This window comes from Schistocerca nitens, chromosome 4, assembly GCF_023898315.1.
Source record: "Schistocerca nitens isolate TAMUIC-IGC-003100 chromosome 4, iqSchNite1.1, whole genome shotgun sequence".
Taxonomy (NCBI): domain Eukaryota; kingdom Metazoa; phylum Arthropoda; class Insecta; order Orthoptera; family Acrididae; genus Schistocerca; species Schistocerca nitens.
Window position 1 is genome coordinate 70,168,158 of NC_064617.1, and position 24,332 is coordinate 70,192,489.

The following is a 24,332-nucleotide window of genomic DNA, read 5'->3' on the forward strand; positions in this document are numbered from 1 at the left end:
CCTCTTTGAGGGAACAAAGACTGCAAACGTTCCACTGGATGAGAGTCATGACGAGGAAAAAAATGAAGGGGTGTCACCTTGGTGACTGCCTAGTGCCAGCCTTCGAAGACTACATGAGGTCTGCAGAAGCGTCGCATTATTCTGCCATCAGCCTCTGGAGTCCAGGGCAGAAAAACAGTTGATGGTGCGCACCGGCGACACTGAGGTCAGCTCGGTGAGGGTAGCACATAGTGACACCATCAAAGAGAAACTTCAAGGCAGCAAAGGAGAAGACTGTTTGCCTTTGTTTGACTTCTCTGAGCCTTTCCGGTTAGCAGATGAAGACTCAGGTGTTGGTTGGCTGGAGGGACATAGGAAGTGTTCACGGGAGTATTCCTTCTGTCCTTTCTGGCCTGCCGGCTGTGTAGCTGGAGACTTCACCCCAATGAGGTGAGCGTTTGGTGGCATGTTGCACAGCTAGAGGAGGAGATGGTGATGCGACCATGATGCTGGGCTATTTCATAACCACAATGTTACATTTGAGGTCACATGTCTGCGTGGCCAACTCCTTCATAGAGTGAGATGTAGCAACAACAGTAATGCAGGTGCCAGATGGTAGAATGCTGGGTTTGCAACTAGCCAACAACTTGCAAGTGACTGGGTAAGGCACTTTTTCCTTCACCTGGATCTCCTGGACAGCTCACTCATCGAGATACACAGGACAAGCAGTTGTTGTGCTTGAGTATCAGAAGCAGTCTGCAAAAGCAAAGTGCCATTGCGTAAACAAGAGCAGGACTTCACAGGGCCAGCAATTGCATCAACACCTTTCTGAATAATAAACGGAAATACCATAGCGAAGGACTGGCCGTCTTCAGTATGTAAAACCATGAGGAACCTTGGTGCATCTGGGAGGGTCTTTGAATTGTCAGCCTCATTCGGTTTCCATTTCATAGCCTTTGACTGTGAAGATGATTGCCTCATTGCAAGAAAATACCCAGGATTGCCAGCATCTCCTTTGACGCGCTCCTTCCAACTGGGGGCCCCCTTCAGAAGGGGGTGCACCCGCCTTAGACGACTGTTCACACCTCAGGTCACACTCTCGAACATCTAACAGAGGTATCAATTGGCAATTTGGGAAGGTAGCAGCTCAGGCAATCTTCCTCCCTGGGCCTGGCCTGTACCGTGGGATACGTGTGAACCCCACCTGTCGACCTGGGGATGGGAATTACATGTTACCCAGTCCCCTGTTTCATGTCAGACTTGTGGGCTGGCTTTCAGAAGCATACAGGGAGGAAGAAAAAGAGGAACCCCAAACACTGAAATGAAGGAAGGATAGGAGAAGGTCAGCAAAGAAAGAAAAAAGGCACAGTGGAGAGTATTCTGGTATTGATTACCGAAAATGCAGAAAACTTTCTCAAAAACATCCCAGACATGTTCCCCAAGGGAGGGTAAAAGGAATAGGAAGAGGATAGACATGCAGCATGAGAGCGAAAAGATGCTGCAAAGGCTGGGGCCCTGTGGTAAACAAGCACGTACCCACCAAAGAGTGGCGAAGACACAGTGGGGGGGGGGGGGGGGGGGGAGGAGGTCAACATCAACGAAGGTGGCCTGTTAGGTAGAGTAACACCAGGTGAAGCAAATGGGGGGAAGGTGGAAGGTGTTGAGGTTCTGGAGGAAAATGGATACGATGTTCTCACTCTTGATCCACATCACGAAGATATAATCACAGCCTATGCCATCTGGATCTTTCTGCCCCCCCCCCCCCCCCCCCGTTCCCCCTTCCCCCACCAGCTTTTCTGAATTGCACAAGTGGGAACTTTTCCTGCAATATATCCTATGTTTGCATAATCCTCCTGGCCTCAGTCTTTGTTAGTCATTATCCTTACTCATCTAGCCCCTTCTCTGTTCTCATTCCCACACTACACAGCTATCTTTCCACCAATGCACCCAGTCTTTTTACCTCTCTCCTTTTCCGCTAACATCCCTCTCTACTCCACCCTCCGTCTAACCTCACAAATACACCTAGCTACACAACCTCTCTCCACCTTATTCCTGCATGCTCCCATTAGCAGTACCTTCCCATCCCCAACCCCTACCATACTATCTCTCCCCCTCCTCACCTCAACCTCCTTGTTACACTTACCCGGTTGCCTCTCCCATCATGCGCTGCTGCTTGTAGTTTGGCTTCAGTTGCCAGAGACTGTGGTCATGTGTGTGTAAGTTGCATTTGTGTGTGTGTCTTGTCTATTTTCACAAAGGCCTTGTTGGCCAAAAGCTCATTCCATGACAGTCTTTTTGTTGAGCCTATCTGTGACTCTGCATCTCTGCTATGTGGTGAGTAACAACTATTCTATACTTATTATATTGAGAACTGTAGTGGGATGAAATGATGTAACATTATGGTCAACTAATGTACAATTTACAAACAAACTATATAAATGACACTTAACAGTATTCTAAAAGTGAGGACTGCTTGGTCCATGACTTCATCAGACACCCCAAAGTTACGGCAATGTTGCCAGAAAATTTCATAAAATATATTTCAGAAATTATGATGGAATCTTGTAACTTATGGACTGTACCAAGAATGTGATAGGAAATATTACAGTAAAAGGTAGTCGAGATACCATTTTCTACCCCTTTAATGACTTCACCATCAGTAACACATTCAATAATAAAGAACAAGAAAAAATAATACAAATGATCCAGAAAACTAACACCTGAAATACTCTTGCCACAATGTTCTTTGGAAAAGCTGGATTTGAGAAAACAAAAAATGAACTGGTCTTCTACCTTGACACAGTGCACGAGGACAATTTGATTTGGAATATACTCTGCTACTAATATTGTTTTCAGCATTTCAATTTGCGAAGTTATTGAGCTATGTAAAAGAGGATATTTTGTAACATTACATGTAAGGAGGATCATAAGATGGAAAGTTCCAGAAGCAAGTAGGTTTTACATTCAGTAAAAGTTTAGCAGCAGCAGTAATTGATTTCCAACTGACTGATGATTGAATAGCTGTTATGAGACTAAAAGGCAGATTCACAAATATACTTGAAAAAAGAGACAGCATTGGTCGTATATTTTTACTATTGCAGAATCGATTTTCTGTCACTGAGTGACCATCTTCAGTGCTATATTGTATAACTTAAATTGGGATGCACTGTTGACACTATGCATTACGGCGATCACATAGACTGACAGTCTATGTGATCGCCGTAATGCATAGTGTCAACAGTGCATCCCAATTTAAGTTATACAATATAGCACTGAAGATGGTCACTCAGTGACAGAAAATCGATTCTGCAATAGTAAAAATATACGACCAATGCTGTCTCTTTTTTCAAGTATACCTGTTATCTGGTCGTTGTGCACAAGACAACATGGAGTCGCCAATCAATAAGATTCACAAATATCGCAATAGTTACACTAAGCGTTCTGACCAAGGATGGAGAGGATAAAAGAAAGACAGTTTCTACGAAATTTTCAAAGAGGTAATTAGTAAGACAACAGGATATGATATGAAGATGAAGCTCATCGTGGGAGATGCCAATGTTAAAAGCAGAATGGAAATCATCTGGAAAGGTATAGCTGCGACTCAAAGCCTGCATGTTGAAAGTAATTATAATGCAGTGAGTCTACTAAGTTGTGCAAGTGTAGCCAACCTAAAGGTTATGAGCACACACTTTCCTTGGAAGGACACGAGGTAACTTGGGTATCACCAGATGGAAGAACAAAAAACCAAACAGACCATGTCTTGGTAGACCAAAGACATAAAAGCAGCATAATGAATATGGAAACCATAACGGGAGCCAGGAAGGCACAAACTATTATCTAGACGTAGCAGAGGTACACTGAAGAACAGCCTTAGCCCATAGATAAGCCAAGGGGGGGGGGGGAGAGGGGGTGGAAGAGCATAAAAGACCATAACATTGACATATACAGATTGAAGAATAACAGCAAAGTACAGGAGTTTGTCATTAAGCTGCAAAACAAATTTGCTGTTCTAACAATGGAAGACAACCTTGACATTGAAGACCATTAGGAAATGATAAAAACAAATGTGGAAGAAGGGCACTAGAAGTATGTGTAAAAAGAAAAAGAAGGAACAAAAATCCATGGTTTTCAGAAGAATGTGAGCAAACAGTGAAAGAAAGAAGAGCAGCAAAGGAAAAACACCTACAAGTGGATTCCAACAAAAGTAAAGAGGCATATGAAAAAATTATCAAACAAGCAGGGAGGGATAAAAATGTAGGAAATGCAAGAGATTTTTACAGATCAGTTAGAGTTTTCAGACAAAGATATATGCCACGGATGTATGGCATTACAGATAAAAGTGGCATACAGTTCTGGGAAGATCCAAAGGTATGGAAACTTAGAGGGAATATTTTGAGGAACTTCTAAATGTTGAAGACAGAAGTGCAGAAATGGAGTAACAACATGATTAGGGAATATTTTGAGGAGCTTCTAAATGTTGAAGACAGAAGTGCAGAAATGGAGCAACAACATGATTATCAGAGTGTAGATCCCTCCATGGAACCACCGAAATAGAAGAGACAACAGACTCAATCAAAATACTAAAAAACAGCAAAGCTCCAGGGAGAAACGGCATAACAGCTGAATTGTTTACGAAGGGATGAATAAAAATTGCAAGACAAGTACACAAACATCTGGAATAAAGAAAGACTGCCTGAGGAGTGAAAGATGTGATAATAATACCAGTTCATAAAAAGGATGATAAACAACAATACAGGAACTACAGAGGCATCTCATTAATTAGCACTGCCTATAAGACGTTCTCCAAGATCCTCAAAAAAATTAGAACCATATTTAAAAGTGACAATAAATGAGAAGCAAGTGGGATTTATGAAGAATCATTCACCTACTGACCAGACATTCATATTGAAAGAAATCATATCCAAATATTGGGAGCATAAAAAAGCAATGGCAATACTATTTGTTGCTTTTAAGAAAGCCTGCGGCAATATATCCAGGGCTTCTTGAAGAGGATAAAAACCGACTGTGGTTTGAGGGGCCATGAGAGAAAGAGTAAGTACATGTAACAAAAGATTTCTTGCATTTGTTTCTCAACAGCTGTTTATGGTACTGCAATAGTGATCAAAAACAGTGAACTGAGTGTCAATTAAAATCGTTATCTTTGGAGTAGTAGTGGAGTCATACATACATATATCCCCACATGAAAAGATGTCCTTTCAGTAGCTGGTGTCTCCATTTTATCCCAACTTACTTTCTTCTACCAATGTTTTTTCCTTCATGTCAACAGCAGCAACAATAAGCAACATCTGACTGCAAAAATGTTCAACACTATTAACAAGTGGTCCTACACTTGGGTATCCAAAGCAAATGGCAGCAAGTGATTACAGGTACAATAAACAGTTACAATGAAGGAATAAAGTATTAATGAGACTTTTAATTCCTTGAAGAGAATGAGTGACAGGAATTTTTCATAAACACATAGCTAAGCTGCTGTGCAGTTAATGCACTAACAACATTTAGCAAACGCAGATTTGTGTCTGTCGGGAGCACAGAGACCATTGTGAATAATATACAGGTGAAACAACCACAAGTCACACACAGTTAGATTTCATAACAGGTTTCATCTATCGCATGTGGGCACCATCAGTTAACTGTTGCCATGGTGCCAACAAGTTTGGGGTTAAAAGTACCATTCAACAGAATGGTCAGATTTTGTAATTTTAAGCCTTTAATATGTTGCAACTACAGGAACAATTTAGCAAACTGTATGTCTGCTTTTTTTAAAAAAAAAAAAATGCAAACTCAACAGCTTCATTTCTTTGTTATGTGCCTATCTGCTGCCCAGTAGGCTCTACTTATTTACTTCCCATCATTTTACTAACTTACCAGAATTTTATGTATTCATAAGCTATTTGATACATGTCCAACAAAATGATTTTAATGTACAATCAATAATCTACATTGATGTATATGCATGTACCAGAGATGTTTATAGTCTTGGAAGTATAGACACTTGATACAATTTTTTAGAAAACCGACTAAGTACACCCTATGCAGCTATGAAGTGTAGTATGTTATATCTCGCTTTATGTGCAACAGATTGCTCAACTACAAGTGGTCAGTTTTTTTCCTATCTTGTTCAATCATTTATAGTGTTCTGTAGATGCCATGATAAAGGGGAACCTTCAAGGATACAGCACACGTCAAACTATATGTCAACGATGTGACATGATGCTCAGGAACTGTGCTTACTACAGCTGAAGGTAATAAAGTAAAATCAATAGGACAGTCACTACCTTTGGAAATGTTGCTGCTTATCATTTATATGTTTACTGTGTAGATGACGAAATTATTATTTCTCGTAAAACAATAGTTATCGTGTGCTGTATGAATACAATTCTGACACGTCAGAGTCAATGATATGAGTATTGGCATGCCACATGTTTGTTCTAACATAAGACTAAATAATAAAACAGGCGTAACACATCAATTTAATTACACATATGTGAGATACTACCTCTTATTAGATAATATCTGTAGAGTCTACAACGAGCAGAAGAGCCTATAGTGATATCTACATGACATTTTTTTAGCATGAGGTCTATCAGCTATTCTATTTTCTTTTACAGTCAAAAAAACCATAATTTGTATTTGTAATTTGCTGCCACAGAAAATGTGAAGTGAATATCTAGCATGATGTGTGTATCTTCGAGTTTGGAAAGCTTAACTGAAGAATCTTTGTACCTGACCCACAATACAATGGTTTACTGAACGAAGACACCCACAATTCTCTAACAGTGTCACATCATCAGAGTGGTAACCACAACTTACCTCTTTTGTTTTTGATAAAGTATTCTTCCATTTTTCTCTAACTGCTTCCTTCTCCAATGATTTTAATTCTGCTTCTTCTCCATTCACTGCAACCTAGTAACCACAATCTATGCTAAAATGATGGCTCACACCTTGTGTGGTTTTAAATAATGGTATTAACTCAGTTGCATAAATCAAATTAAAGTATAATATACAAATAACAACACAGAAACCAATTATTACCATAAGAATTAAAGAAGTAAAAGTTTTTGGACACAGGAGCCTCTCAGAAACACACATACCCTTTTTTCTTTTTATTTTTTTTTTTTTTTTTTTTTTTTTTTCAAAATGTATTGCTATATCTTATATAAAACAAATTTAACCAGCTTCAATGGTGGACTCTTGAAACAGGAAATATATAAACACCGAAAACATGCAGAAAGAAATGGAGGGAAAAGTGAGGAAAACACCTATATTAGTGACATAATAATATGTGACATGAGATGAGGATGATGAGGCACAGTTAAGTTGAGAGTGAAAAATTGTGACAGGCAGAGGAAGTTGAAAGTTCCTCATTCAAAGAAGGAAGAAAGAAGAGGAAATTATAGTGTAATTCTCAGTCAACGATGACGTCTTTGGGCATGGAGCACAAACTGAGATTCAACAGAAATGAGACATTAAACCAGTTGTTGTCTTTAAACAGAAACCATTCCTATGTAGGCCTACATTGTAAGTAAAATATAAAAGAAAAGCAAAATCACAATGACTCTCTAGGGTCTCTAACTCCTCTCAAATGCAGTTCCAGCATCTCATCAACTGTAAAACCTCACTTGTGATCTACTGAAAAATTAAGTAGTACACTGAAAAATAAAACATTCTGTAGAATCTGAAGTGAATAATATAAAATACACTAATGTACAAATTTTATTATGCTTCAAACTTCTTTCAGTAATCATCTTGAGGTTGAAGCTCTTTTGCCTGTGTTTGCTTTAACAATAACATATGGTTTTGGATGGTGTCCACCTTTAGAAAAACACAATTTTGTTTGTTGCCCCAGACACTGTCACTGGCAGCTGATACACAGTGACAGAGACAGCTAAAACTCAATACACAGAACCTTACAATGAAGATGATGATGAAACAAGAAAACGCAAGTGAAACATAATTTGCAAATGACAAACTGTAAAGAAAAACAGACACTGTAAAAATGTAATACACCTGGAAAACCACACCATGTGCTAAGAAGCCATAATAAAACACTGATGATGCTGCAACTGCAATAAAACATATCTGGGACAACAAACAAAACTGTGTTTTGCTAAAGGCAGACCCCACCCAAAAACATATGTTATTCTTTCAGTAATAATGAAATGGTGTTACACAGAAATGAGCTCTAAGCTTCATAACAGCAGTACACAGTATGTTGTGCAATTTCCGCAATGGAAGGTAGTATCCACTGCCTGAAATGCCACAAATACTTCACTATTTTGATATTTAAAGCTAACCATAGTAATGTAAGAGTATGTTGACAATCCTTTATTCCCCACAATTGTAATGAACACCTTTAAATCTATTATTGTATAACCTACCTAAAAGGCAATGAGAACAAAATCATGATTAATCAACAAAAAACAACTGTAATGTAAAATCTGTAGGCCTGAACTGAAAATTCACCTTCAATGGACAAAATATTTACAGAAAATAATGATGCCACTTTTAGAAATTTTATCCTTCAAACCAGACACTTATGCCACAAAAAGTAACAAATGCTGTGACACCTTTAAAAAAACATAGAAGTAAATGCTGCACAAAAAATGAAATATTGTTGAATTCAAATGTCTGGCACCAAATAGAAAAAGAATAGCCATGTACAAGACAGTATCGGTTTCTACATGCCAAACACTACAGTTAAGCCTAAAAATACTTTCTGTAATTATGCTTATGTTACCATAATTTATGCAATACCTACCTTTCCAATTTTACTTATGTTCTTCAGCATACCTTGCTTAGAATGAGGCTGTTGTCTGTTTTTGGATAACAAATGTTCTTTGTGCTGTAGATAAAGCCATGATTTAGTATGAGACAACAAATATAAACAGGAGAATTATTTTCAGATTTGAACTGCTAATTTTTACCTTTGTTTTTACTTTACTTTTAACTTTTTCTATATGTGAAGCCAATCTAATGGTTTCATTTAAATCACTAAGTTGCTCTTTAGGAGACACAGCTTCATTTTTTCGATCAAATGTGGAATGTTCTTGTACCAGACGACGTTCTGATGTATTTTCCTGCAACAGAGAAAGTGCAGCGCAAGAAAATTTTTGCACAGTCACTCTTCTTTACACACACATCCACACTTGAGCAGCACTGCTTACATGTACAGGGACAATATTTGTGTCACTGTTCAGTTTCTCTGGTGAATGAAAAACGGAGGTGGACGGAGAGATTGTTCTCACTGTAGGAGATGGGACTTCTATCACATCACTACTGGAAGCTTTTGACTTCGGAGACACTGAATGGCTACTGCTTTTCTTCCTTCTTCTGTCTTTAGTAGCTGACACAATAGATGAAACACTTCGTGCTGTTGGAGATGTAAATGTTGTTTCCATTTGCTCCATCTCTCTATGTACAATAACTTCAGATACCACAGTGTAGCTATCCATTTCATCGTTAACCTATAAATCACAAACAGCAATGAAATTTTAATACTCAACAATTTTTAAGACTCTGATCACGGAACTACTGTTTATAACCCTCTGAACCATTCATTATTTCATCACCAAATTCGTTTCAGGCAAATGAAGTGTTCTACAAGAAAGCTGTCACTTCCACCACGTTTAATAATATTACTAACCCAAGCTGACGATTTCGACTGCCGGCGAATAGTCTTAAGTTCTTCCTCGGTCACAATATCACCTTCTTCAATATCTTCTGTCTCTTTTCGATGTCTGCGCGACATTGTCATAAATATATCAAACTTTTGTCAAAGTGTCATCGTATTACAAACATAAACACAAGCACGTTGCCATGGAAACGACGTAAACAAGTATATCAGAGATATAGAGAATAAGGATGCCACCGACACAAGAGGGTTAACCTCCTTGCACCGACGACACTAACCAAGACGCTCGAATTTTATCACTGACGAATTTTATCGGTGGAAAAGGATATCACGTTAGATTATGGTCACAGTTAGACTGTGACATCAAGTACTAAGATGCAAAATTATCACCAGTAACATTGTAATTCGGATCCCTCTATGTAATATTTATTAATTTACACTTGTTCGCTAGTAATTAAGCAGCAAAGCTGCGCATTACATTTCATGCTTCTGCCGAAAGTTAACGCTTAAAGAAGTGCAGCAATGGTTGCATCCAGACTGCTTGCAGTACATGTACAGTTGGCACTACGCAGAGGGCGGCAGTTCGACAAAAATAAATGCAAGCAAAGAGAAGCCGCCAGGTATTGCAGCAGTGGATAAACCTGTAACAGACTCAACTGTAGATTATCAGATGCAGACGGATATGGATGTAACAAATACCCGTAAACGCCCAGCGGATGCAAGTGCAGTTGCTAAGAACGAGAAGAAAAAAATCATTGCTGCTAATATTTCTAGGATAGTCTCTGAAAGAATAAATAACTCTCGAAATATATGTAAGCTAGAAAAAGTGTGTGCACCATTTGTCACAACATAAACAACAATTAGAACACTGCTCAGAATATTAGTAACCTCCAGCCTACCAAGACTTTATAGACATACTGATGCTGGTCCATATGTTTTGTTTACAGAGCCAACAAGTAAGAATGTAGGCAGACTACACCCAGTGGCAGTTGGGAAAATGATCCATTACATCTAGCAATAGTAGTAGTAGTTGCTGTTGTGTTATTCATCGATAGATCCCTTTTACAAGGATATTGGGCATATCCTAATTAAGGAACAACAAAAATAAAGTAAATCACATATACAGAAATTTACATACATATGGGTCTAGTATGATTGGAATGGAACAGGTAGTTAGCCATAGCTTTATAGAAGGAACCATCCCAGTCTTCGCCTGAAGTAATTTAGGGAAATCCCAAGGAACTTAAATCAGCAGAGCCTCCACTCTTCCAAATACAAGGTCAACTCTGTTTAAAACAGTGCTGCCTCATTCAGTTTATATCTAGTATACAATACTGTTTCACAAATAAGTTATTTAGCATTGCAAAAGGCTAATACTACAGTGTTCATTCGTTTCTCACTCCCAGTCACTGCACAAACTATACACACATTGTTTCATAACACTACACACAGTATCAGGTGACATCAAGAATCTTAAGGGTATTGCAACATTAAATTTGCTGGGCTGAAAAATTGAATCAGCAGTGAGATGTTGAGCTCAGAGAAAGTATGAGGCGTTAGTAATATACATTACATAGGTTATTGCAGAAAATAAAAAAGAAGGAAAAATGTAGTCTTGAAGCGTTTTAATATCATTATTATTATTTACTTGTCTTACACTTTTACTAAATGCCTAGTTTGTGTTAACTAAGTAATCCTTTAATTTATTGACTCTATTGCTTAACACATATTTTTAATTGCCTTTTTAAACATGTTTGTTTTAGCTGTTTCTTTCATCTCCTCTGGCATTTTATTGTACAGTTTTATTCCTTGGTAGAAAATGCTGGTTTTACTTTTTTTATTCTTTCTTGGTAAAAGTAAGTCCAGTCTAGAGTTTGTTCCATGGTCATAGACAGAGCTGTAGTTGATTGTGCAGTAATTTTCTAAGATATGTTTGATGTGTACAATGAACTTATCTGCTATTTAAAATTATTGTTTTTGTGCCCCTTTTCTGCAGTTCTAAAATTGTGTTCATATTTTGTGCATTTGTTCCCCAGAAAAGGAGCCCATAACCAAGAACTGAGTGTAGATATGAACATTTGTACCTAAAAGACATTGGCTGTTACACACTGATGAGAGGACTCTATGTTCATAACATGTTGATGACATTATGCTTGGCAATATGCTTGTGTGCTCACACCACTTTAACTGAGAATCAATATTCACTCCTGGAAATGCTGTATTTATTACACTGTACAGAAAGGTGCCATCTCCATATAATTTAACAATGTCATTTCCCCTCTTCAAACTGAAATTCATATCATTAATTTTCTTTTGTTCATTGTTACTTCATTGCTTACTGATCAATTCTAAACTTTCTTCAAGATTTCATTTGCTTTCTATGCGAGGAATTCTGTTTTCTTTGTGACTACAGTACAGCTGTCATCAACAAAGATCATTTTTCCCCATGGAAAGTCACAGATGACTACTGGGAAGTCATAGATGCATTGGTCCAAATATGATACCAAGAGGAACACCTATTTTAATGTATGTTGATTCTGATAAGTGTTTCATTACAAGCTCATATTTATTTGAGGTATGAGTTATCTCCGTGCTTTGTATCCTATCTGGTAGGTATAACAGGAGCCACTCATTAGCTACCCCTCTTTTTCCTAATGCTAGAGCTTATTTAGTAGAAACTTATGGTCAGTAGTATCAAAAACCTTAAAAATCTCTAAAAATACGCCTGTGATACACTCTTCTTTGCCAACAGCATCAAGTACTAATTTTGTAACTTCTGCAATGGCTGTTTCCATACTTCTGCCACTTTTGGAACCAAACTGTGAGTCACTTAAAAGATTGTACTTATTCAAATAATTTGTTAGTCTATCTTTCCTATGTGGTTCAATTATTCTGGTGAATGGTGACAGCAGGAAAATGGGCCGGTAATTTTCTCTATCTTCTGCTTTATCTATCTTTAGTAGAGGTGCAACCCTTACCTCTTTTAAATACTTTAGAAATTTCCCTGATGCGAAGAATCCAGTTATTATGTTTGTTAGGGGAGCTTGTAAGTTTCAGTACACACACTGTTACTTCAACTAAACCTACTGATTTTTTATTTTTTTTATTTTTGTATAGTTTTACTGACTTCCTTTTCTGTGATTAGTAGTAACATCATTGTGCTTATCGCATAATTATTTACTGGTGGTATATTAGTTTTTGGGAATTTTTCTTGTAAATTCTCTGCAATATTTGAAAAATGCTCATATACATGTTCGCTTTATCGCCATCCCTTGTTAGTATGTTATTATGTCTTTGTTTATCTCTTTCTGCCTCCTTTTTATGAAATCCCAGACTTCTTTGCTTTTATTATATGCTTTGTGTATTATTTTGTCATAGAATGATTTTTTGAAGCAATTAGCACCTTCCTACAAAAACTTTTTCTACATAAGGTAGAAATTTAAGACCTCTGGCTCATTATGACTCTTTCATAGAACTGAGTTACTTAGGGGCCTGGGATGACTTATTAATACCTGCCGTTATCCATTTGTTTTTCTGATACATTGTTACTGATATACTCTACGAACTAAATGTAACATAATGGACATGTCTGTTTCAGGTAGAAACAGGCTCAAAATAGAAGTAAAGATGTTAAGAAGTTGAAGTAGATGTTGATAAGAACATTTTGAACTCATCAGTACTGGCAAGAAAATATACTGATGTGTACATTCCCTGTTATCTGATATTCAAACAAATTAAATGAAGGTGTATATTAGAAGTAACAACAGAGGAACAGTTAGTTGGAATACAGTCACCCATTAAAGCTGTAAATGCAAAAAGCATGAGCAACTTAGCGCTTGTAAATAGTGGAAGGACTATATCAATCTTCAATTTTGTGTGCTGACTTTTGACAGTCAGTCTCTTCCACTGTACGCACAGATTCATAGAATGAGATGTATGGTAGACCCAAATATTCTGGCAGAAACTGCTCAAGATATGGACACACAAACAAGGAGTGCCACACACAACCACACTCCAGCAAATACAGCAGAGATCACTCCTTAATTCAGTTTCAAGTGGACCTAGTGACTTGTTTACATTGCTGACAACCACACCTTGCTACATACTGCTCACGTCCAGAAAATATTTGCCAGTACTAAATATGACAAATGGCTATGTGGAACAATTTGTCTTTTAAAGAAGGAGGATGAATCTATGCATTATACAGTATGTCCAGGCAGCTTATCATTATGATCAAAGAAATGTATCCAGCGATAATTGGGATTCAGCCACTTCTCATTAGGAGCTGCATATAGTTCCCCCTCTTAAAAAATAGCGAAACTCCGAATTTAGACATACTAATGATGGACAAACCAAACATCATTTCAGATATAACCCAAACATACTCATCTCAGTATTGAAATAAAGTAGGAGAACTTGTAGGAAAGCAAGTAAAAAGTATGTCTCTATTAAACCCTTTCATGTTATGAAATATTTGAGCTAATAAGCCTGAGAATAAGGAAAGTTACTCTGCTATATATCAGTAGAATTTCGACCTCCACAGCTCAATAGGGAAAACCATGGGAATCGATCTCTAACATCCTGAGACATCAATACAGGACCAACCAAACCCACCAAACTGCGAGACAACTACCGTCACAAGAAACTTGTAAATATAAGCGTACCAACTGTGCAACAAACAAACAGGGCGCTCATATTAGGTGGTCATGTATACAAAACATGACAGGAGATGTAATGAACTTTAGATATGGCTGTTACAAATATCCAGTAGAATGCTAGGTCGTTTGTTTCCAACAACATGAGTTTGGAAAGAGAACTGATGCAGAGCAAACCATTAATAGCAACCTTAAGTGGAACTTTGTTGAAACGTTAGTTGAAAGTTTGCTTTTAAGATAGGACTGAAAAGATGGAAGAGGAGGTGTTGCCCATATGATAGATTCACATCTCTCATTCCATGCAGTCTTCTTACAGTTACCAATGAGCGAGTTGCAGGTAGACACTATAGTAATAAAAAAGGGAACAAGAGAATTTTGCATTGCATCTATATACAAATTTCCTTGTACAAGAATAAGCACATCTTCTTGGATTAATCACTTCAGGCAGTTGCCAATTCCATGAATGCTGTGTGGAGACTTCAATGCACATTATCATGAATGGAGGCTTGAAATGAATGATGCACATAGAACAGAACATTAGAAGCAATAGCCAACAATTTAATAATACTGAATAATGGATCAGCAACAACAATTGATTCGCCACTGAAAAGATGATCAGCTGTTGATATTACACTACGATCCCCTTATTTTTCATAGTATGTTAGGGATTGGAACATGACATGCAGAGGTCAGGTCACTTCTGACTGAAATTAAATTGAGTGTCTTTAAAGGAAAATTTAGTAGTTCACGAATAAAAGCTTCATATTAGTCTAAATATACATCAGCTGCAGAAAAGTATTACATTGGCTCATTTAAAGTCATACAACTTCAGAAAAATATTATTCATTCCTGGATATAATAAATACAGCTGCAACAAATTGCATTCCAGAGTATATAGAAAAAATAAAAACTAAGCATCTTTCAATAGTTTGGTGGCATCAGGACTGCTAAAGAGCCACAGCTCGAGGGTATGGGTCATTGATGAAATATAGATCACATCAGACATTGGATCTTAACTTGAAATATAAATGCTTTCACGCCAAAATTAAGAGGGTTAAGAAGGCAACCTGGATAGTTTACCTTTCTTTGCTTTAGTAACAGATTCAGTATTGTGAGCATATGGAACAATGTCAAACCTTTCTGTTGTAAACAACTAATATCAGGCATAAAACATATAATATTTCGTGGTTGGAAACCTTTTTGGGTAAAACAGTGCCATCAAGTGTGCCAGGCAAAACATATTTTCTATTAGACAATAATAATGTCAACAATCATTTTCTCCTCTCCCCTCACAGAACAGGAAATGCAGAGAGCTCTTTACTTAAATTCCAGTATATGTCCTGGTGTTGACAACATATGGTATACAATGACCAGTCATCCACCTCACGCAGGCTTAACTGTCTTATTGAAACTATTTAATCAAATATGGCGTCAGGTTGTTCATACTATACTGAATGCCAATAAGGGCCCTTAAGTTGCTGAATGTAACAGACAAATAACAATATGAAACTTCCTGGCAGATTAAAACTGTGTGCCCGACCGAGACTCGAACTCGGGACCTTTGCCTTTTGCGGGCAAGTGCTCTACCAACTGAGCTACCGAAGCACGACTCACGCCCGGTACTCACAGCTTTACTTTTGCCAGTATCTCGTCTCCTATCAGCGCACACTCCGCTGGAGAGTGAAAATCTCATTCTGGAAACATCCCCCAGGCTGTGGCTAAGCCATGTCTCCGCTATATCCTTTCTTTCAGGAGTGCTAGTTCTGCAAGTTTCGCAGGAGAGCTTCTGTAAAGTTTGGAAGGTAGGAGACGAGATACTGGCAGAAGTAAAGTTGTGAGTACCGGGCGTGAGTCGTGCTTCAGTAGCTCAGTTGGTAGAGCACTTGCCTGCGAAAGGCAAAGGTCCTGAGTTCGAGTCTCGGTCGGGCACACAATTTTAATCTGCCAGGAAGTTTCATATCAGCGCACACTCCGCTGCGGAGTGAAAATCTCATTCTGAAATAACAATATGATCTTGAAGGAAAATGCTGGAAAGTTTAATAAAAGAAAAACTTATGTGATGGTTAGAGTCAAGGAACGTTTTGCTAAATGATAATTAAATCAAGACCCTACGTTGTCGACATGCGTTGATATACATCAACAGGGGTAACTGGATATTTGTAACAGCCCTGATCAGGGCTCGAACCTGGGATCTCCTGCTTACATGGTAGATGCTCTATCCATCTGAGCCACCGAGGGCGTAGAGGATAGTGCAACTCCCCATGAGACCCACATTCCCAACTTAATGTCCACACACTACATTCGTAATGCCCCTGCCCATTACACTCATTACTCGTGGCGGACAATCTTACCGAGTCCCGTAAGAGTTCGGGAAATACGTGCGCATCCGCACAGAAGAGGAAGGTCAATGGCCGGTTAGCCTTAACTATATGAAGATGGTATCTGTTCTTTCAGACATGTCAGAAAGAACAGATACCATCGGCGACCACGCAGCACTCTAGAATGAAATGATAATTAAACCAAGATCCTACGCTGTCGACAGTGTGGACATTAAGTTGGGAATGTGGCTCTCACAGGGAGCATGCAACAGATAAGTCCCTGCAGTCGCACTGTCCTCTGTGCCCTCGGTGGCTCAGATGGATAGAGCATCAGCTATGTAAGCAGGAGATCCCGGGTCCGAGTCCTGGTCAGGGTACACATTTTCAAATGTCCCCATTGATGTATATCAACGCCTGTCGACAGCATAGGGTCTTGATTTAATTATCATTTCATTCTAGAGTGCTGCATGGTCACCTATGGTATCTGTTCTTATGGACATATCTGAAAGAACAGATACCATCTTCCTATATGTTTTGCTTAAGTCTCAGTTTGGTTTCAGGAAACATAAACTGACAGTAGATGATTTAAAAACATTTCTCTACTGATATATTTAAAGCTTTGAACTGAAAGTCGCATTAACTGCTGCAGTTTTGGATATTCATAAAACATATAACAATGTGCAAATAAATATAGCATCTCAAAAACTGGAAGAGTTTGGCATATCAACAAAGTCCATACAAGGAATCAGACATTTCATAAAAGAAGTATAAAATGATTGGTCTGAGATTAGCAAATATCAGTCTACCATATGGAGCAATTTTAGTATCTTACTCTCTATTATTTAAACATTAGATCTCATAAATTTTATTTCTCCATCCATGGAAACATACAATATTCAGATGACATTTGTATGTATTCCTGCAGGAAGAACATGTATCACACAGTAAAACACCCTGAAAGGCAATTAAATGCACAAATGGATGGCTCTTTCACAATGGATTAGAAACATCAACTGAAAAATCACAATACAAATCTTCACAATGCAGCACATCAGTTATGGAGCAATTAACACAGTGTTAGATTTACAGCATTTCCCAATAAAATTGCATAAGTACTAGCTTTCATGAGTTGATGTTTGAATCCTACGTAAAATGTACTCCCCGTACAAACATTTTAATTCAGGCCTGCAAAAAAGCTGCAAATATGGTTAAAGCAATACATCATGTACAGTGGGGAGCTTGACATGTGTAAAGCACTCATAACAACCCCAATCAACTATGGCTCTTTTATATATCAGAATGCACCAAGTTGGATGAATTACAGCAGAAGCATACCAGGACGTGCTTAGGAGCTATGACGTCAACTCCATTGAACAATCTCTTAACAGAAGCAGGTGAAACTCCACCTCATCTATGAAGACAGCTACTGGCACATAAATGTTAATTAAACAAACTGTCAACTGATGAGCATCCAATAATTACAAACATAGATTCAGTTTCTACTGTGGCCAACTGTAGAAGTATAATTATTCCATCCTTGTGCAATAGTGACAGCTTACAGAATTATTTAAAAATGAAAACTATTGTGATGGAGGAGCCTCCAGTCTATGAATGTGTTTATTGTGCTACACTTTCCTGCAAGTTTAGTTGTTACTCCAGATAAATTACTCAAAAATATATATGGAGATGCTTAGTAAATGGCTAGATTATTCCTTCATCTACACTGATGAACCCAAGTAAACTTTAAACGACTATGGAGTATGTGCCTTTTACTGCTCTCAGTCAGGGCAGTATTGAAAATATGAATTACCAGGAAACACCTCGGTTTTTACTGTGGAATCAATTACAGTCCTTAAAGCAGTCTAATAAGCTTTGTACATAGTTCCAAACACAATTTTGGTAGTGACTTAGTCTATGTCTGCTTTAAGTTCAATGTCTACAAGAAAGTGAAGAGTATCTTTCAATAATTATACCATCAATGTAGTAGAGATATTCTTTCATCGTAACTGAAAAGGAAAGGTCACAGAGGTGACTTGTGTGAAAGTGCACTAGAAGTACATTTATAAATAAAATTACCAGATACAGAATTTCATAATATTGTCAAATGAAACATTCATTCCCTTTGGCAAGAAGACTGGTATTTATCAAGGTGATTAAAGGGTTTTCAGTAGACAGCAGTCCAAAACAATATCCTACTAAAATCTTAGTTCCACAAAACAAACTAAAGCAGATGATGCATCTCCAGCTTACTATAGATGGGGTTAAACGATGGGCGTTTTTTAAGTCATTTGTATCGCCTTAGCCTCTGTGAGACATCTTACTGTGAGTGAAGCAGTTGCAGAGGTACATTTTTCTGTAATAGATTCCTGGTAGTTCCTCTTGGCGAATCATTAATGGTGAGAAAGAAAAACAAATTCAGTGTCAGAGAGTCTCTTTCATGTTCAATGAAGATGCCAGGATTTTGTGACCCTCAAATCGTTATATTATGGCAGTTTACTTTACCAGATAGCTGAAATGTCGATCTGTTCAAAAAGATGAGTCATCTGGAAAAAATGACCTGTGCCACTCCTGGAGAACAGAAATGCCAAACTCATACCTACTGTTATGGTCACCAGGACGCAATTTTTGCAGCAACTGCATGTTGTAAGGCTTTGTATGCAGGCGTAATTTCAGAACATGCCACTGCATTATTTGAGAAAGTTAAAGCTCCTGCCCAACCCATCTTGTGGACTTTCGAGGGCTCCATGTGAGTGTATCTCAGATACTCTTGACATTGTCATCAGACATGCATGGCAGACCACTGCTCTTCCTTCTGCACACACACTGCCAAGAATATTGTATGCCTGTCACATATCTGCTTGTGTAAAGGTGGCTTCTTGCTCAATCAAGTACAGAATGCATGTTGCACTTGAACAATGGATTGACTTCGTCGGCCGGGCCGGCCGAGCAGTTCTAGGCGCTACAGTCTGGAACCACGTGATCACTACGGCCCCAGGTTCGAATCCTGCCTCGGGCATGGATGTGTGTGATGTCCTTAGGTTAGTTAGGTTTAAGTAGTTCTAAGTTCTTGGGGACTGATGACCTCAGCAGTATAGTCCCATAGTGCTCAGAGCCATTTTTTGATTGACTTCACGCAAATTCCAACACAGAAAATTATTTCTCTTGTGGTACTGTTCCATTTGTTACAAGCAAACAACTTGAACTTTCCACTATCCAGTGATATGCGCAATGTGTTCCTGTCTTTTACATTTTGTCTGTAATAAACAATGGAAAGCTTTTCTTTTAATAATCCAGTATTTTTATAGAAAATATGTAATATTAATGAATGAAAAATTATACTGCAGTGTCTATGGTATTTAGCAATAATTATTCTATTACTATTGAAAAACTCCAACCTACACATCCATTGTTGCTATGTGACCTGTTCAGCACCTTAATTAATATTGTTATTCTTAGGCTATATTTTATGTAAATGTTTACAAGAAAGATGGTTGTATGGCAAAAAGGCCAAGAACTCATAACAAATCAGTAATAATAATAATAATAATAATAATCATAAATTTATCATCAATGGTAACATGTTACGCTGAAAAGATTATGAACATTTTTACATTATCCAAGACACAATTTGTTTGTTATTGTTTTGCCCAGATATGGTCCAGAATTTTATGTGCTGTCTTTAGTGGATCTTAGTTTATTATTTTGTCTCACATAAGATTATCAGCTATTTTGTTTAATAGTCTTATATGTACTGTAGTTTATACAGCTTGACATACTGTTTAGTATAGTTGCCTTGCCATTCTTTTAAATGTGTATGAACATTTTTTGTTCACAGTTGCTGTTTTATTTTCCTTCGATGCAAAACACAAGGTTTCTGCCAGACATATATATTAAATGAAGTATTGCAATAGCATTAACTGTTCTGCCATGAGTTACTTCCATCAGTGTGACTGTAATTTCAGTTATTCACTCACTTATCACATTTTGTAAATCTACACTACAAGTTGATTAAGATTACTTTTTTTTTCTGACTTGCCTTGCCTTGAAGATAAATTCTTCCAGTCATCGTTCACAGCATCCCACAAAAACAGTCCACTGTTGTCAGTACACCACAACAAAGTGTCAGTTTATTTGCAGTGCTCATTTGGTGCAGCATAAAGAAGTAATCCACTGCTGAGCTCTGTCTGCTCTGTTTTTGACTTTCGCTAATCACACATAGCACTAGCTATTCTAATCAGTGGGACTTCTGACTTTCATAACATGAGCATGGTAAGAGAGTAATGCTCTCTGCACAGTATTATAAAGGAACTAATATTTTACTAATGTTCTAAATTAGGGGGTTGAAGTATATTGGACTGCTGAAGAAAAGGTCTGGTGACACATGTTCAATTAATAGAGAGTGTAACAGAGTTTTCCTTCTCAGTCCATTATTTTTTGTTCTCTTTCTCCTGTAACAAAACATCTTTCGACACTTAACCTGAAATTTTTATATCTAAAGCAAATGTCTTAATTACATATTTCCCCAATTTCTGTAATGAAGACTACAATTGACAGTCACCTACTGACCATCTAACAGCTCTCTCTCTCTACAGTCAGTAGCAGAACATGCACTGGTTGATAACAAGTGTTATATCTGCTACATACTTAGTCTCTCACTTTATATAGCAATAGTTTTCCATTACTAAATTTAGATTATGTACTGAGTTCTGCAGTTGTTTTACACTACTGGCCATTAAAATTGCTACACCAAGAAGAAATGTAGATGATAAACGGGTATTCATTGGATAAATATATTATACTAGAACTGACATGTGATTACATTTTCACACAATTTGGGTGCATAGATCCTGAGAAATCAGTACCCAGAACAGCCACCTCTGGCCGTAATAACGGCCTTGATACGCCTGGGCATTGAGGCAAATAGAGCTTGGATGGCGTGTACAGGTACAGCTGCCTATGCAGCTTCAACACGATACCACAGTTCATCAAAAGTAGTGACTGGCGTATTGTGACGAGCCAGTTGCTCGGCCACCATTGACCAGACGTGTTCAATTGGTGAGAGATCTGGAGAATGTGCTGCCCAGGGCAGCAGTCGAACATTTTCTTTATCCAGAATGGCCCGTACAGGACTTGCAACATGCGGTCGTGCATTATCCTGATGAAATGTAGGGTTTTGCAGGGATCGAATGCAGGGTCGAGTCACGGGTCGTAACACATCTGAAACGTAACGTCCACTGTTCAAAGTGCCGTCAATGCGAACAAGAGGTGACCGAGACGTGTAACCAGTGGCACCCCATACCATCACGCCAGGTGATACGCCAGTATGGAGATGACGAATACACACTTCCAATGTGCGTTCACCGCGATGTCGCCAAATACGGATGCAACCATCATGTTGCTGTAAACAGAACCTGGATTCATCCGAAAAAATTACGTTTTGCCATTCGTGCACCGAGGTTCGTTGTTGAGTACACCATCGCAGGCGCTCCGGTCTGTGATGCGGCGGCAAGGGTAACCGCAGTCATTGTCTCCGAGCTGATAGTCCATGCTGCTGCAAACGTCGTCGAACTGTTCGTGTAGATGGTTGTTGTCTTGCACACGTCCCCATCTGTTGCCTCAGGGATCGAGACGTGGCTGCACGAACGTTACAGCTATTCCGATAAGATGCCTGTCATCTCGACTGCTAGTGATACGAGGTCGTTGGGATCCAGCACGGCGTTCCGTATTACCCTCCTGAACCAAACGATTCCATATTCTGCTAACAGTCATTGGATCTTGACCAACGCGAGCAGCAATGTCGCGATACGATTAACCGCAATCGCGATAGGCTACAATCCGACCTTTATCAAAGTCGGAAACGTGATGATACGCATTTCTCCTCCTTACACGAGGCATCACAACAACGTTTCACCAGGCAACGCCGGTCAACTGCCGTTTATGTATGAGAAATCGGTTGGAAACTTTCAGCACGTTGTTGGTGTCGCCACCGGCGCCACCCTTGTGTGAATGCTCTGAAAAGCTAATCACCTGCATATCACAGCATCTTGTTCCTGTCGGTTAAATTTCGCGTCTGTAGCACGTCATCTTCGTGGTGTAGCAATTTTAATAGCCAGTAGTGTACCAACTGTTCTCATACACAGTTAACGAACAGCTGAACAGGAGTATGTTTCACCGAACACGGTTTCACTCAGTGTAATTAAACCCCGCGAAAACTAATACAATACCACATCACTCAAGTAACAATGACATACAGATATCAGAATTAGACAGTGGGCACTCACTAAATGGAACATTACACACTAAACATCACACTAACCAGGGAATAAACATACTATAATGGAACTGAAACATTTGTAAGTTGACCTTTAAATACAGTTAGTTACACTTTATATAGCAACAGATTTCCATTACTAAATTTAGATTATGTACTGAGTCCTGCAAGTTTTTTATATTTGACTTGTTGTTATTGAAAAAACATGACTCAGAAAAGATATTATTAGACTGTTCAAAATCCATAACATTACTGCCAGCAAAACTATTTTTACCAACTGTCCTCATCCACAGCTAACTAACAGCTTAACAGGAGTATGTTTCACAGAAGACAGTTTCACTCGATGGAAACTAATACTATACAACATAAATCAAGTAACAGTGACATACAGATATCAGAATTAGACAGCGGGCACTCACTAAATGAAATACTTCACACTTAACATCATACTAATCAGATGAAAAACATACGGTAATGGAACTGAAACTTTTGTAAGTGAACCTTTAAGTACAGTTAGTACAGTTAGACTTCAGTTGCACTTACAAGAACTGCTCTATCTGTGTTGTTCTGTTGATGATTGTATTTAATTCTGCACACTTTGAATCTGTTTGGCCACACTGTTATCTTTTGGTTTAGTGCAATAAAAAGCAACTGTAGTCCTAGTTGATAATAGCAAATAAGTAGATTACAGTTTAATATACACACGCAAACATCTAGAAGAAATGACTTTAAACATTTTTCGAATTCTTAGGTAGTTACCACCCATACCATTTAAATTTTGTTTGTGCCTAGTAATGATAATGATTTTGTACCATATGAAGTACGCACTGAGTGAGGTGATATAGCGATTAAGACACTGAATTTGAACTCATTGTGAGTTAGAATCAAATCTCTGAGCACAGCTCCTGATTTAGGCCTTAAATAGTTTTCCTAAAACACTTCAAGGAAATATCTACAAAAAATCCAGACCCTCTTCCCTTCCCCATTGTTTCTCAACTGAGGTCACTGTGTCTCTGAAGAATGTTCTAATAATTAAACTTCATACTCTTACTTTATATCCTCCCTTCCTTCCTTGTACCTTTACTTGTCTGTCTGTGCAATATACCATTACGTATTATACAAAAATAATTTTTGCATAGTGTTTTGCGTCCTTGTCTAACATTTAGAATCAAGACCCACACTCTACTGCAAAAGCTTTAACCACATGCTCACAAGAACAGAAAATGCTGTTATAGCATCAAGATTTTTTAGTGAAAGTTGCCACTTTTGTCAATATTTGTGTTTAATTCATCACTTAAGGTTCTGCTTCATGACATATTTATGGAGTGTGATAAATGAGCAGGAACAGTAAATGACTGGGCGTGTGTGAAAATAAATACATCATTACATCGTTTGTATCACAAGCTTTATAAAGAAATAGAAACAAGGAAGATTAAGTTTTAACATCCTGCTAACCA

General features: G+C 38.1%; 1 protein-coding gene and 1 non-coding gene across 2 annotated transcripts in view; both read right to left on the minus strand.

The window, feature by feature from the left end:
- LOC126251758 (coiled-coil and C2 domain-containing protein 2A) overlaps positions 1-9,766 on the minus strand; it is a 606,935-nt gene extending 597,169 nt beyond the window's left edge. Inside the window, exons 1-5 of the mRNA XM_049952374.1 lie at positions 9,644-9,766; positions 9,165-9,464; positions 8,925-9,077; positions 8,759-8,842; positions 6,811-6,903 (exon numbers count right to left, since the gene is read on the minus strand). Coding sequence (XP_049808331.1) covers positions 6,811-6,903; positions 8,759-8,842; positions 8,925-9,077; positions 9,165-9,464; positions 9,644-9,754 — 741 coding nt within the window. The 5' untranslated portion in view covers positions 9,755-9,766. The remainder of the gene's footprint in view (positions 1-6,810; positions 6,904-8,758; positions 8,843-8,924; positions 9,078-9,164; positions 9,465-9,643) is intronic.
- Positions 9,767-15,817: 6,051 nt separating this feature from the next.
- Positions 15,818-15,892, minus strand: Trnal-caa (transfer RNA leucine (anticodon CAA)). Its single transcript has one exon. It is a non-coding gene; the product is annotated as a tRNA-Leu (tRNA).
- Between the last annotated feature and the right edge of the window lie 8,440 nt (positions 15,893-24,332).